General features: G+C 30.4%; 2 protein-coding genes across 4 annotated transcripts; both read left to right on the top strand.

Annotated features, from left to right (window-relative positions):
- The first annotated feature begins 2,183 nt into the window (after positions 1-2,183).
- On the top strand, positions 2,184-8,052 carry LOC101220411. 2 transcript variants are annotated; one of them, XM_004135622.3, is made up of 14 exons: positions 2,184-2,483; positions 3,311-3,366; positions 3,463-3,637; positions 4,220-4,321; positions 4,493-4,564; positions 4,840-4,956; positions 5,055-5,132; positions 5,244-5,306; positions 5,385-5,481; positions 5,672-5,750; positions 5,838-6,049; positions 6,531-6,676; positions 7,044-7,166; positions 7,366-8,052. In XM_004135622.3, exons 1-14 carry the CDS (start codon positions 2,364-2,366, stop codon positions 7,525-7,527), a joined length of 1,602 nt encoding a protein of 533 aa, XP_004135670.1. In that variant the 5' UTR covers positions 2,184-2,363; the 3' UTR covers positions 7,528-8,052. The 2 variants fall into 2 exon arrangements, with proteins under 2 accessions (XP_004135670.1, XP_031744072.1); XM_031888212.1 differs by lacking the exon at positions 3,311-3,366.
- An 838-nt stretch (positions 8,053-8,890) lies between these two features.
- On the top strand, positions 8,891-11,797 carry LOC101220646 (senescence/dehydration-associated protein At4g35985, chloroplastic). Of its 2 annotated transcripts, none has more exons than XM_031888207.1 (4): positions 8,891-9,558; positions 9,672-9,793; positions 10,411-10,577; positions 11,052-11,275. In XM_031888207.1, the coding sequence occupies exons 1-4, from the start codon at positions 8,965-8,967 to the stop codon at positions 11,054-11,056; spliced, it is 888 nt and encodes a 295-aa protein (XP_031744067.1). In that variant the 5' UTR covers positions 8,891-8,964; the 3' UTR covers positions 11,057-11,275. The 2 variants fall into 2 exon arrangements, with proteins under 2 accessions (XP_031744067.1, XP_004135671.1); XM_004135623.3 differs by lacking the exon at positions 11,052-11,275 and adding an exon at positions 11,303-11,797 and having other exon boundaries at positions 8,902-9,558.
- The last annotated feature ends 3,925 nt before the right edge of the window (positions 11,798-15,722 follow it).

Genomic DNA, 15,722 nt, shown 5'->3' with positions numbered 1-15,722 from the left:
CGGTGGAACTTGTCTAATGCATTGAGTTATGCTTAGATTAACTTTAAATACTAAAATTGGTTTTAATTACTAATTATTGGGACCTTTAGATGCTGTCATAATATTTTAAATTTTATTTTATCTAAAATATCTTTTTAAATTCAATTAGATATAAAGATTACAACAAATAAAATAAGTTGAAATAGTTGATGAATTGAATACTAAATAGTGTAGAATCTTAGAATATTCTTTACAAGGACCTAAGGATGCTATGTCACAGCTACCCCAAATCACATTAAAAAAAGCATAAATTATATACAAATCTTGTATTCTATTTACAATTAAGGCTATCAATACTTTATAAAAATATATATTATACTTTGATTGCAATTCAATCTCACATGGTATAAATAACAACTTTTGTTTTAATATTTATACAACCTATCTTAATTAATTAGATCTTTCAAGATTACCCTATGTTAACAAATTCAGTAATTTTAATATCACAAAAAATTATGTATATTTTCAACTAAGCCCAATTCAATAGTCGTGGCTTTGATTTTTTTTATGTCGTGAATATGATAAAATTAGTGATATTAGATGATTATGAGATGATAATCATAGGGCTATCAGAGTTAAATTGGGTGACACATGTTTAAATTTGCTATATTTGTAAATTTAGAAAATATTGTGATATATGTTCCATTATCATGATTTTTCTTTTGCTTTTTTTCAAAAGTCACTTTTTTAATAGAACATATTTATAATATAGTAAATTTTAAGAAATATAACAATGAGTAGCAATTTTGGAAATGCTAATTAAGTATATAGCAATATTCTAAAAAAATTATAAATATAGCAAAGTTTATTCATTATAGACCAATAACTCTTATTCTACTCTTACTCTTTATTGATTTGGATAGATTTTACTATATTTACAACTTTTAGAAAATATTAGTTATATATTTAACTCATTCTATATCTGAAATACTCTCTTTTCAGATTTCTCATAAATTTTTATTAATGAAATTATATATATATAAATATGAAATTTGAATATATTGATTGGAAGGCAAAAAGTACTTTATAATAAAATATTAGAGAAAAAATTGTGTAATAATCCATATTCTCATTTGAAAATGAGAATTAGTTATTTTGTATGTTTGAGATAACCAATTATCCATATGACAGCATAATCGCAGGGAATTTTGACATTTCAAGAAATAACAAAGTTTAAGTGATTACGTGGAGTCATTTTGTTGACACGCAACGCAAATTTGTATGTGATTAATTAATTAATTAATTGCTTAGGTGTGAATTTGGACACACACATATCTATTATTATTATCATTATTATTGTTGGAGAAGATTCGACATCTAAATTAAAACAAAATATTACACAATTAAATTAATTATTGATAGAATCTAAATAAGAAAGAAAGAAAATTGAAGTTGAGTGAACTTTTTTTAAAAAAAGTAATTATATAATAACGGTAATTAATAATTAGCATGACCTTCTTCTTAATTGCATTTGCACAAAATTAAATTCCATAATTTATTGCAATAATGTTCTACTATTAACTACAATATCTAAGTTTGATTCTCCCACTCTGAATTGAAAATAACAAATTAGTTTCTAAATTTAAATTCCAATTAATGGTTATAACAAAAGTGATTTCTTTTTCTTTTTTCAGAAAAAAAAGGACAAAAAAGAAAAATCCAAAAATGGGTTGGATAATTTAGAGGGAAAAAAGGAATGGAGAGTTAGGGAAAGAAAAGAAAGGAATAAATAAATGAAAAGAAAAAAAAGGCTGTAATAATAGCGACAGCATGGAAAAGGAAAAATGAATAGGAAGAGGAGATTCGAATCAAAGAAGCGGCATCTTTTTTATTACAATTGACACGTGAGAACTCACACGCTGATTAGCGTTAAAATTTTTAATTAAATTCTTTTAATAATTAGCTAAGTTGGGTTAACTATAAATACAACAAACCCACCATATGTAACGGTCTCTCCCTCGTCTCTCGTTTTAACCTTCATTTTCTCCTTCCCTCTCTCTATCTCTCTTTTAATTATTATTATTATTAATTAAAATTCACCAATAATAATTATAATTGTAATTGTAACTATTATTTATTAATTGTTAAATGGTCAAATCTCGGCCTTGCCCTCTTCTTCCCATTATATAATCTCAACGACTCTCATTTCTTTTCTTTTTCCCCTTTTTTTTCTCTCTTCCACTGGTTAAAGGAACCTTTCGAGATCTCATTTTGTTCTCTCCGGAAGCCGGCGAAAGGAATGCCTGCTTTTCTTCCTTTCTAGGGTTTCTTCTTCTTCTTCTGCCTCCACCTCCGCCTCCGTTTTTCCTTTTCCTCTTTTTCCAATGGACGGAGGAGGAGGAGAAGGAGGAGGAGCATTGTCTTCAATGGATGCTTTTGATTCATTCCTCTTCTCTCTTAGCAATTCCTTTTCTACTCCTCTTGCTCTTTTCATTCAGATCCAGGTTCCTTTTCTTTTTCTTTTTTTCTTTTTCAGATCTGTTTTCTTCTTATTATTATTTTTATGTTTTTGCTCTCCTTCTCTTTTGCTGAAATGCGAAATTCGGCTTAGTGAGTTAGTTATTTAGTTTTATTGTGGTTTTGGTGAATGTTCTAATGTGGCTGGAAATGGAATAGCTCTCTTCTTTGTGATTACTGATTACGCGGAAGTTTGAATTTATTATTTCTGCTTTCTTGCTGTGATAGTGCTTGTTTAAACTGGAATTTTAAATTGCGGTTTGGATTTGGAAATGTGTTCTTAGTTAGGATAGTCGTTGAAGTTATTTGATGTTTGATTCTCTCGTTTTGTATTATGTTATGGATGATGTTATCAAAGATAAAGTTTGAATTTATTATTTTCCGTTTCTTGCCAGTTTGAAAATTGTCTAAGCTGGAATTTGAAACTGCGTAGTGATTTGGACATGTGTTCTTAGTTTTAATTTTGATGATAGTGATTGAATTTTTTTGGTGTGTGATTCTCTCATCCAGTGTTGTGTTGTGGATGGAAAATATCTTTCTTTCCGTTTTGTTATTTCCGTTTCTTGACGGTTGGAAAATATCTACATGCTGCTGTAATTTTCTTTTTAGTGCTTGTTTAAGCTGGAAGTTGAAATTACGTTTGGATATGGAAATGTGTTAGTTTAAATTTGACGATAGCGATTGAACTTTTTTGATGTCTGATTCTCTTATTCGGTGTAATGTTATAGAAAAGATGATGATTTAACTGGGTGAAGATTTTTCTATTATTTTACAGAAGTTTTATTTATTTATTTATTTTTTTTTTTGGGTGCAGGGATGTATAATATGCCTTGTTCTTGCCTTTGGGTGGGCTTGTGCTGCTTATGTTAGGTATTTATAGAATCTGAACGCTGTTTGGCCTCTGGATGTCTAGTCTAGCAACTTTTTAACTTAAAGAGTGTCATGTTTTTTCCATTCCTTCTGCAGAAATAGAGAGATAAAACGTATAAAGGGGAGAGTTCGAGCTGGTAATAGCTTTGCTTTCATTTGTAATGACATCAGTGAACTCGAGCACTCCAATCAGGTCAATTTACCAAGAGTGACAATTATTATGCCTTTAAAAGGCTTTGGAGAACATAATTTACACAATTGGAGAAGTCAGGTGAGTTTCTTTCTTTTTCCTCTTTGATGGGGCTAGTGGGAATTGTTCTTTTGTATGCATTTGCAAATTTAGGAAAAAACAAAATTTCCTTTCATATTCTTTCGTAGAATAATTGCCATCGTGTTTCATTTGAAGAATGTTGATTTTTTATTTTTTGTTAGAGTTTACTTTATGCCTACTTCAATTATTATGTTTTTATCATTTCTACCCTAATTAGGTAGGAAAAAAAAAAGATGAATTAGGAGATCAATTCAAAATCGTATTTATTATCATTTTAGTTTCCAAAGAGACAATATAACTCAAGTTTGTGTTTTCAAATGGGAATAAGATCTTGCTATTGTATATTCATAAATATTAATAATTATATATATAAAAGAAAATTTCCAGGTGGGGTACTTTCCCTCATATATAAGATGATCTGCCAACTCCCTATGTATAATCTAGCTTTAGATCTCCTGAAAATGGTTATGTTTAGTAGTTCGTACTTTATTCCCTAAGAACAGTGTTTTAACTTAGTCCCTTTGCAAATTAAAACTGCTCCAAGATATTGTGTTAACTTTTCATTTGTCAATGAATTTGCAGGTGACATCCCTTTATGGCGGTCCTTTAGAATTTCTTTTTGTAGTGGAAAGTACGGAGGACCCTGCTTACAGTGCTGTATTGCGGTTGCTATCTGATTACAGGGTTTGTATGAATTCATTTTCCTTCACCAATTGTTTCCATTGATAATTCTTGTCATCACATATCATAATTCACGTGAAGCCTAGGGTTCAACGGTTTGCAGAACTGTTTTCTCATTATCTCCTTGCTTGACTTTTAAAAATTATTATTATTTTATTTTTGTTTTTTTTTCAGGATGAGGTCGATGCCAGAATTCTAGTGGCTGGCCTAGCAACAACTTGCAGCCAAAAAATTCACAATCAGTTGGTATGTGATAAACTTGTATAATCTTGTTTTAGTGTACTTCCTGTTGCAAAAACTTGTTGAGAAATAATCTGCCTCCTCTTCACCTTTTATGATTGAGGATGAACAAATTTTTGAAAGTTTGTACTATTTTGAAAACAATGTTGAACTGGAGGATTTGGACATGATAAACAAACCAAACCAGTTATTTCCAATCTGGCTATTTTTGTTCATTCATTGTATTGGAGGATATTATATATAGTTCCTATTAACATTGAGAAGCTAATACTTTTCTGCAGATTGGGGTGGAGCAAATGCATAAAGATAGCAAATATGTGCTATTTTTGGATGATGATGTCAGGTTGCATCCTGGAACAATTGGAGCCCTCACAGCTGAGATGGAAAAGAATCCTGATGTATGTTACTATCCAATAAGAGTAATTTCTTTTACAAATGTTCATTCTTTGATTCATAACTCAATTTTATGTTTAATTCTAGTTTACATTGTATGCAGATATTTATTCAAACTGGATACCCTCTTGATTTACCTTCGGGGAGTTTAGGGAGTTACTGCATCTATGAATATCATATGGTATGGTATTATTTTTTTACACTGTCTAGAAGAAGAGGAATTCTTTTATGTGGAATTGCTTGGTCCAAAGTCTGAAGAAGAAGTTCTTACTTTAATGTGTCAACTTTACAGCCTTGTTCAATGGGCTTTGCTACTGGTGGAAAGACATTTTTTCTTTGGGGAGGTTGCATGATGGTAAGTAGATTCTGCATCTTTGTAACTACTGTATGTGTAAGCAATCAAGTAATCATAACTTCATTTGACTTGTGACAGATGCATGCTGATGATTTTAGATATGATCGTTACGGAGTGGTCTCTGGTCTACAAGATGGTGGATACTCAGACGATATGACTCTAGCAGCTATAGCGGGTAACATACAGACTACTGATACTTATAAGGATGGGTTGAGGGGAGGGGTACTCTTATCTTGTAATTCAGGATTTGCAGCTTTTACTGAAATAACTAGAAGCATGTTTTTACATTTAATTAATTAATTCAATTATAACTTTTATGGGTATGGGATGGTTGGTTTTCCGTTGATTAATGCTTGTCTTTTCAGGTGCTCACAAGAGGCTTATTACATCACCTCCTGTTGCGATTTTCCCTCATCCTCTGGCTAGTGATCTAAACTTAGGAAGGTCTGATATCTGTACAGACAAATATAGTCTAGCAATCTTCTTCTATTTACTTCCATGTTTTGACCTCTTTGACTGACATGATGACAGGTATTGGAATTACTTGAGAAAACAAACTTTCGTTTTGGAATCATACACGTCTCATGTTAACAAGATGATGAACCGGGCACTATTTACTTCTCACTGCTATCTGTCATGGGGGTTTGTGGCACCATACTTTATGTCTATGATTCACGTTGCTGCTGCTCTACGATTTTACGCTAAAGGTTACTCACTCGAGGAAACTGGTTTTAGCACTGTGGGTGAGCACACTACTTTCCTTTTTAGTTAGCCTGTCTATTACTTTACACCAAACTTGCTTCTTGAGATCCTTGTGTGAGTTACATTTCATTTTTAGTTGCATTTCATTTTTACTTTGCTCAACGCCGAATGCCATTAATGGTGAATTGACAGTAGGGCTTTCACCAAATGTAAAATAATTTTATTCATTGCTGTTGTTTTTGTTGAATGATAAAAGGCTGTTTTGAGGCCTTAAGCATCAAACGTTCTGAGAATGGTTTATATTATTACTGATTATTTGTGGTTATTGACGTAGTATTAATGGTTTATATAAAATAGCCACTTAAGTCATTGAGAAAGCGCAGTTGTTAATACAATACACATCAAATACTCTTCCCCTCTACCTGAATGCTCATGTGGTCCACTTGTAGAATTGGAGCTTTGTTTGCCTTGACAATTTCTGAGTGTTATGTCACAGCTAACTTCTCTTTCGTTTTTTCATAGGGATGACAATGGTGTGCAGTCTTGCTGCCTGCACTATTATTGAACTCTTTTCAATGTGGAACTTGACTAGAGTAGAAGTTCATTTATGCAACATTCTATCCCCGGAGGCTCCTCAACTCTCTCTTGCTTCCTACAACTGGGGATTGGTAAGTAGCTATAGCTAGTTATTTGGAGGATAATCTTGGTAGACATAATACAACCTGGTTTCTTGGTTTTACTTCTTAGGGTCTATTTGGATTTACTAGAGAAAAACAATCATTTTTATTTTAATTCTTTTGACAAAAATAGTGTAAGATAAACGTTGAAAGTATTTCAAAAATTACTTTGAGTAGTTGCCAAACACTTCAACCTTTTTCCAAATGTTTCAAAATTAAACTGAACATGCTAGTGTCCAAGATTTTGACGATCTAATTTAGCTTGAAGAGGCAGCTGAATTGTAGGTTAAATTATTATATTATGTCATCTTTTGATTGGATCATCAAGTAAATATGTACATTTTGTTTTTGTCACCAGGTATTCATTGCAATCTTGGTGGACAACTTTTTGTACACTATCTCTGCAATACGTTCTCATTTTTCTCAATCAATCAACTGGTCGGGCATCCGATACTACTTGAAAGATGGAAAAATACACAAGGTACAACATATCTATCATTATATTTTCTGTTCAATGAACTGGTGTTAGACTTTATAATATCATCAAGAAATTTGCTTGACATCTAGAGGGGTCATTGCCTCGGTTTTCCTTTCCCTAGGCAAGAAAATTGTATGTGTAATAAAAAGTATAGTCAACCAGTTATGAGTAGTAAATGAATAGTTATTTTCATGGTCTGCAGATCGAAAGAAGTATACCGAAAGTGGACATGGGTCCGATTTATACAGACTTGGGAGGGAAGCATTTATATGGAAAGAAAGGAATGGCTCCAAAGGTTTCATTCCTTGGCTCCTTAGCCAAAACTTTGGCACAATGGCGTCAACCTAAGAAATTCGATAGCTAGGAAAGAGGATAGAGTATGTTCACAAGAACTACTAATTATTGGTTATTATGTGTTTTTTCCCCGTCATGGGGGAAGGAAGGGGGCCATAGAAAGCATAGGTGAAAGAAAGAGTGGGATTGATTTTAGTTATAAATTCTTTGGGATTACTCTTGCCACTCCCATTTGTTGATTGATCATAAATAGAAGTTCTAGGTACTTTCTTTCTCTTCATTCTTTTCTTTTATTTTTTTCCCATTCCATCCATTTGATTCTTCTTCTTCTTCTTCTTCTTCACCAGCCAGGGTTTGTTTGGGTAAATTGGCAGTGATATATTTTTTTTCTTCTTTTGGTTTCTTTCCCCATGTGATTCTTGTAATCTTTCATTATAATCATGTAAAACTTGAGCTTGTGAAGTATCAACCTTGTGATTTGCCATCTTCTCAATTTCTTATTTGTAATGATGTAAACTCTTGGCAGTGACAGTGTAGTGATTACAATTGTGGGTGTTTTCAATGTCTAAGAAAATTGCTTTTTTTTTTCTTCTTACCTCATGACATTGGAGGAGTATTTATGATATTATTATTATTTTTTTTCAATTGTAAGTTTGTAACCAACAAATTACCATCTCGTAAGCTTTTTATGAGTCTAAGCCTTCGAGTGAGTTATTAAAAGCTTGTTTGGTAACTATTTTTTTAAAATGAAGGTCTTTACTTGTCAAAACTTGCCATATGTTTTGAAAACATCGATAAAAGGTAAATAACGAAATAAAATTTTTAGAGATAGAATAGTTGTTTTTATGCTTAATATTAAAAGACTAAAATCCTAAAATTAAATGATTATCAAATTGAGTCTAATAATTTAAATTTATTGGCTTTTGAAGTTGAAGAAGGAAAAAGTCGGAAGGCAATTACTATCAAATTGTTGTGTTCGTGTTAGTGGTTTTGATTGATTTTTTTTTATATATATAATATAATTGAAGGTAGGAAGATATGAATCACAAAATAAATGTCTAACAAATTATGTTTAGTTTGGCGTTATTTGATTCCTTTGTTACATAATAAACCAACCCTTTGTATTTTGAGTTTAAATTGGCATAACTTCTTCAAGAGTTTCAAATTTTGACCAAAATACATTTGTTTCTTAAAATTCTAATTCTATTCCTATCTCATAAGATTTTCTCATAAAGTGATCAAAGGCAGCGATTTTTTTTATAAAAAGCCTTTAAAACTCTCATTATTCTCCACCAAAGACTCACTTTCTTTTAGTGCAAAAATGCTTCATGAAGAATAGAATAAAGTTACACCAAAAGAATCATTTTACACAATAACTTCTTCAAGAACCAATCTTTAAATTTCACTTGTCTTTTAGATTCCTTCATCAATCATATAATCACAAGTAAAGAACACAAAATTCCACTATAAGAAAAACAAAACACTTCCTTCTCCAATTTTAACCATAATGGGGTGTTTCAACTTTCGCTCCTCCAAATCTCAAGCCTCCATGAAGCCCTCTAACTCCATTCAATCTCCTCGGAGAAACCCCGACCCCGAACAGCTCAAACAAGAAATACTTTTACAGATACAAGGATGTAGAGTTCATTTAATGGATGGAGGAGAAGCTCTAGAACTTGCCAATGGAGAGTTTAAACTCGAAAGAATCTTGGAAAACGAAGTTTCTCTCGCAACAATTGTAAAAGTTGGCGACGATCTTCAATGGCCTCTAACTAAAGATGAACCTGTAGTGAAACTTAACTCATTGAACTATCTGTTTTCATTGCCAATGAGAGATGGTGATCCTTTAAGCTATGGAGTGACATTTTTGGAGCAAAATAGCAGCAGTTTGAACTGGCTGGACTCGTTTTTGAAGGACAATTCTTGCTTCTCTTCGTCGTCATCGTCGTTGTGTAATGCGAATAATAAGAGCATGATTAATTGGAAGGAGTATGCGCCGAAGATTGATGATTATAATAACATTTTGGCTAAGGCAATTGCTGAAGGAACTGGGCAGATTGTGCAGGGGATTTTCAAGTGCAGTAATAGTTATGCCAATCAGGTATTGTTAACAATGAACAAACTCATTTCAAACAGTTCATTACTTCATTTTTTTTTGAAGTAAAACAAATCCAGATTGTTTGTTCTGCTAAGAGAAGTTCATCAAATTATCAGGTGAACAAAGGAGGTGAAATGATTCTTAATAGTCCTCCTCCAGTTGCAAGTGTAGAAAGATCAGTAAGTTCTCCTAGTGCCACCAAAAACAACAAAACTTCAATCAACCAAAGCTTAAAACGGTAAGCATCGTCGTCATTGTTAAATTGTTATCAAGTAAATAGAGGTTTTTGTTTTAAAAAACCTTGATTCCAAAAGTGCATTTTGTGAGTATACAAGTCGATAGAAATTCGTGAAATAGCTCATTCTTGTAGGGAGTTGTGCAAGAGATACGTCTTCTCTTAAGATAGTGTTCCACATCTCAAATTACAGGCTTACTCAATTCCTATTTTAACGATTAACGTGATTGTGTTGAATTGTTTGGTTTTAGTATTTTTGCATGATTAGCTTTCACAACTTTAATTTTATTCTTCCAACAAATTTAGAGAAGACATGTTGGGAATTTGATCAATTTGCTGTTTTTCGTTTTAAAAGTTTTTATGTACAACTGTTATATCATGGCCTCTATTGAGTCAAAGTACATTAGTTAAGCTTAATAATTAGTTGGAAAAATTTTCAAATTTTGGCAGCAACATAAGAAAATTTGGCTCTCACTACTTCGGTATTTGTTTTGTAATTTCTTCTGCTATAAAAGAAAAAGGAAAAATCAGTGAATTTTTATATTGTCATCACAAGTTACGAGAAACTCTCATGTTATCAAGTAGGCATGGGATTGACTTGTTCTTAACGAATGATTTAGTGTAAGAAAAATGACGAAGATGACAGAGAAGCTGAGTAAATCGATGCTAGACATGGTTGGAGTAGCTTCCGGATCAGTGATGGGTCCTGTGATGAAATCCCAAGCAGGAAGAGCCTTCTTTGCCATGGTTCCAGGGCAAGTGCTGTTGGCATCATTAGATGCAGTCAGTAAGTACTTTTGAGCTTTCCCCACTCTTCTCCAAAGATGCAAATGATTTTTTTTCCTTGTACAAACGAACATTACCCAAACATACTAATGATGAATGAACCGCTCTTAGAAAACCAATAAAAACTAACCTTTTGCTTACTTCTTTAAACACTCCATTGCCTAATACTTCACATCATGTTAGCAAGGTTTCATCTACTGCGAAAAGAACATAGCCCTATCCCAGTGTCCTAAAACTTTTTTATTATTTTCTCATAACTTCGCCAAACAGCCTCGTGGGATGCCTCCCAATTAGCAAAGTGGTGAGGAACAAATGAAAATCGTGATAGACATTGACATGAATTAGATGCAATCATAAAACAGTTAACCAGTTGATATATACTTGGTTAAGCACATCTCATCCATTGCAAAAGGATTGTAGCCTTATCCCAACCTCAATATTTATCAAGATTTTCGTTCTTTTCTCACCATTTCAGCTTAACTGGTGGCCTCCCAATTTCCAAAAAGTGGTGAGAAAAAGAAATGAAAGTCGTGATAAACATTGACATCAGAACAAGACTACAATCATTTTACGATGGGAATGAAACATCTTTAATGCGATATCAAGTATCCGACAGTTAAGCCAAATGTTAGTTTTCATTGATTTTTAAGAACGGATCGTTCATCACTAGTGCATCAAAAAAAAAAAAAAAAAAAAATCTCATGGAAAGCTGGGGATAAATTGCAGACAAGATAATGGATGCAGCAGAAGCAGCAGAAAAGCAAGCACTTTTGGCAACAACACAGGCGACAACAAGAATGGTGTCAAACAAATTTGGTGAAAGTGCAGGGGAAGCAACTGGGGATGTTCTTGCAACAGCAGGCCATTGTGCAAATACTGCTTGGAATGTGTTCAAAATTAGGAAGGCCATTAATCCAGCTTCTTCTGTTTCTGCTGGAGCCCTCAAGAATGCTGCAAAAACTAGAAACTTTTAGCCACAAAAATGGCTGAAACTCCCTTAATATACAAAATTATTGTTTTAATCTCCACCCATCGTTTGTTCAAATGACTTCGAATCATGTATCTAGGATTTGATAACGTCCCTTTAAGTTTCCTTAGCAATCAAATGTAATATGGTAGGTCTTGTGAAAGACTAGTTGATGCATGCATGTGTAATACTAGTTCTCTTGTTTAGTGAAATCACAAAGTACTAAAATATTTTAATCTTTGAAGTTTTAGGTATATTTTTGTCTTCGAAACTTTTAAAATATTTAGAGAAGCTAGAGATATCGGCAACGTTGGACAAGGCTAAAGAATTGCATCTACCATCGTCTAAAAATTTTCATTTAATTTTGTCGAGATTAGAATAGGAATCTCCATAGAAAATTCACAAGAATTGATCTGGTTGTATGCAAGTATTATCAATTTTATTTCTTTTTCTTTTTGTTAAAAAGAATAATAATAATTTGAAAGCTTTGTATTTGAAGTTGTTATTAGTATGATAAGATATTGTATTCATGTTGGTACTGTGCCCAATGCTTTCAGATAAGTTCATTGTAATGTAGGTCTTAGTTAGATATTGTACACCTACGTGAGTACCAATATTGTATGTTCAATCAATTACAGTCATGAAAAGAGATACTCATATCAACTCGATAAGTATTCACTATCTTCTTCTCCTTCTCAACAACACTTCTAGGGTATGTCGTAATAGGTACGTGGGTCTGACCCTTGAAATCACAACCAATCCAACCTAATCTTGCTTAGCTAGATTCACACATCAACAATTGATTATTATTGTTAGTCAAAATGTGTAATTGTATAGTATAAGAAAGTGTGAATTTAACATTTGAAAGATGAGGTCATCAAATTAGGTGTGAATTTGTTTTTTCCTCTAAAAGATTTCTCCCAATATTCATCCTTTCTTTCATATTGTTATAATAACATTTTCTTTCATATAACAACAAACATTTATACAAAAGAAAAGTTGAAAACACAAAACAAAAAAATATATATATACACACACACATAATAAAGTTGGGTCAATTTTGCACTAAATATAATAGGACAAGATATGCTCCCCTTTCCAAATTAACAAAATAAGAAAATTACTATCCATTAAAAAAATTTGGCTTCCACTTTTTACTTTACTTTTCTTTTGTTTTATAATAATATTTTTTATACATAATATTTATTCACTTTTGTTAATAGAAACTATTTCATTTTGTAAATTATTAATTAAAAATAATTTAAAAAATCCCTTAAAATCTATGCTCAAAAGACTAGTGGAAGGAAAACAAAAATGTACGGACACCACCAAAATTCCATTATTTAAATATGGACATAAAATCTTAATTAAATAATTTATAATTGCCTAAGGTGAATACATTTTTTAGGAGACAAATTTTAATTTGACAAAAAGAAATAATGTTTTACTAAAATAAATTTAAAATACTTGTTTTGTTTATAAATTATATTTTTAAGAAAAGAACCATTTTCTTCTCATTAACTTCACATTTTCCAAAAAATATGAAATGGGAAAGGTTAGGATTGGATCAAATTGACAACATACTTCCACAGCTCATGGGCTTGGGCCTCATGGTACACAAGGTTTAGCCCAACCCATATTTGGGTAAATTACATTTTTGTCCTCAAAATTTGTATATTTGTCTTAGAAATTGTGACTTTTTAGTCATCAAATTATCAAATTAATAGGAAGGAAGATACTTAGATGTTGGGTTGAGTTTTACGTTTCCAAGGAGACTTAACCTAATCATTGTTCTTAGTATGTGACGGTCTTTTGACGGTTCAAAATGTGTCTTAATCTCGATTCTTAGAGTTTTTAAGAATATTATCATAGAGTATTTTTTGGTTTTCTTTTAAGAAATAATTATATGTTATTTAAAATTATAAATTAATTGTAAATAGAAAAGATAATTCTTCAAAACTATTCTCCTAATTCTAATTTTAAATGATAGATATATAATTAAAATATTATATTGTGGGCTTTTGAAGCATTTTCAAATATAGAAAAATAAAAAATATAATGAAAATTCAGATCTATTATAGATGGATACTGATGGACAATGATAGACATTTTATTGGTAAAATTTAAAATTTTGTTATATATTGAATATTTTCAACAATTTTATCATTTACAATAATCTTTTTCTAAAATCTATTTTTAAAAATTTAAAGACTAACAAGATATATTTTAAAAACGTAGAAACTAATCGTAATTATTCTTTAAATTTTAGAGATTAAAATATACATTTTCAAAATTTATGGACTAAAATGCTTCACCTCTTCCCATTTGAAACTAAGAAAAACAATTTTTCTTAAAAATATATAATATTGAGAATCAATAGAATAATATTTCATTCCAAAATATATTACTTTTTCTTAAAGGAACTTTTTTTCCACTCAACTAACAACTCTTTCACAAAATACATATTATAATATAAAAAAAGAATCAAAATATAAAGTTTATTAGTAATAAACCGTAATAGATCAAAATATACTACTATTTGTATATATTGATTCCAAACAATAAATCTATGAATAGTAGTCCATCGTAGTCTAAAAATTGTAACTAAAATTTTTTGTTGTTATTAATTTTGAATAGAAAACGGTTTGTTTAAAAGATACTCATGAACTATTAAAAAGTTTCATAAATACCTTTAAGTTATTAAAAAAAGCTTGAAAATAATTTTGTTCATCCAATTTTACACCAAATTTCTTAACACTTAACATAAAAAATCCAAAATTAAAAGGTAAAATTCCACCGAATGTCACAAAATTTCAAAATAATAAATATTTTCCTAACAATAATTAGTCAAATAAAAAAATATATTTGACTAATAACAATCTATACTATTAACATCAAACTTCGTTAAACTATTTAATTCCTAAAACCGTTAGTGCTTCTAAGACATTTTTAAAAATTATTTCTAAGTTTGAAGGCCTATTTTTAACTTTTTTTTTTTTTAATTTGTTTTTTTTCTTCCAACGTGTTAATAGTCTAATTTATTTTTATTTAATTAGTTATTATTTTAGTTTGTTTTACTTTAAAAAATTATTTTAGAATTCTGGGTGGACGTGATATTATTTTAAAATTTTGATTTTGATTTTAATTGACGAGAGAATTGAAGTAAAATTTTGACAAATAAGAATATTTTTAAATTTTTTTAAAATTAAAGGTTACTTACGAGCTTTTTCAATAGTTTAGGAATATGCTTGAAACAAAATTATAACCGTTTTATAAAGAAAACCAATGGTAGATTTTTTTTTTTTTTAATTTTAAACTTTTTAAAAAAGTTTTAAAAACATTTTTAAGGGAACCAATAAAGTTTGATAATATCTTTTTCTCGAAAATAAAGAAATAAAAAGATTTGTTGGAAAGTTGATGGGATTGGATCACACTTAGAATTTCCATAATTGGAAAATTTAATAAGTATAATATATAACAAAAGTAGTTAATTAGAGACCCACTTCGAGGATTCGGTCTTCTACTCTATTTTCTATTTGTTGTGATAACATTTTTTACCCAAAAAAATATCCTTTTTATTACTTTAATTAATGATGATGCAATATAAATTACTAAGTGGGGAAATTTTCAATAATAATATCTTATAACTTTATATATATGTTTCAAACCTAAATTCTTTATTATTTCAATTTTTGTTTTTAAAAGTGTTTCAAAACAATATGACTTTATGGATTTATTATTAATAGTTCTTATAAGATGTTAAATTAAACATGTATAAAGGTGGTAAGAAATATAACTCAATATTGTTGAGGGAAGAAAAGAATTAGAAAAAGTCGAGGTCGAGGACCAGACAAGTTGGGCCATCTTCCATCCTTGAAGGTTTGCTTCTCATCGGCTATAATCCAAGCTCCTTTAAACTACCTAAATTTGCATATACCCTAATCCTTCCATTGGATTTGCGTTCTTAATTCCACCTGACCACTATAAATAATAGTTCATAGACAATATTCAAAGTAAGTCCTTATCCCTACTTTTAGCTTGTTTGGATTTTGCCATGAACGTAACAAATAATACAATCATATAAAGTTTGATTGAAATATTTACTTATTAATCGAGTTTAGTTATATTTAAATAATAAAAAAAATATATGAATAAAGATATAATTGAATGAATGAAGTA

This window comes from Cucumis sativus, chromosome 1, assembly GCF_000004075.3.
Source record: "Cucumis sativus cultivar 9930 chromosome 1, Cucumber_9930_V3, whole genome shotgun sequence".
In the NCBI taxonomy this organism is placed as follows: domain Eukaryota; kingdom Viridiplantae; phylum Streptophyta; class Magnoliopsida; order Cucurbitales; family Cucurbitaceae; genus Cucumis; species Cucumis sativus.
Note: the sequence above shows the minus strand (reverse complement) of the source record. Positions and strands in the feature narration are given on the sequence as shown.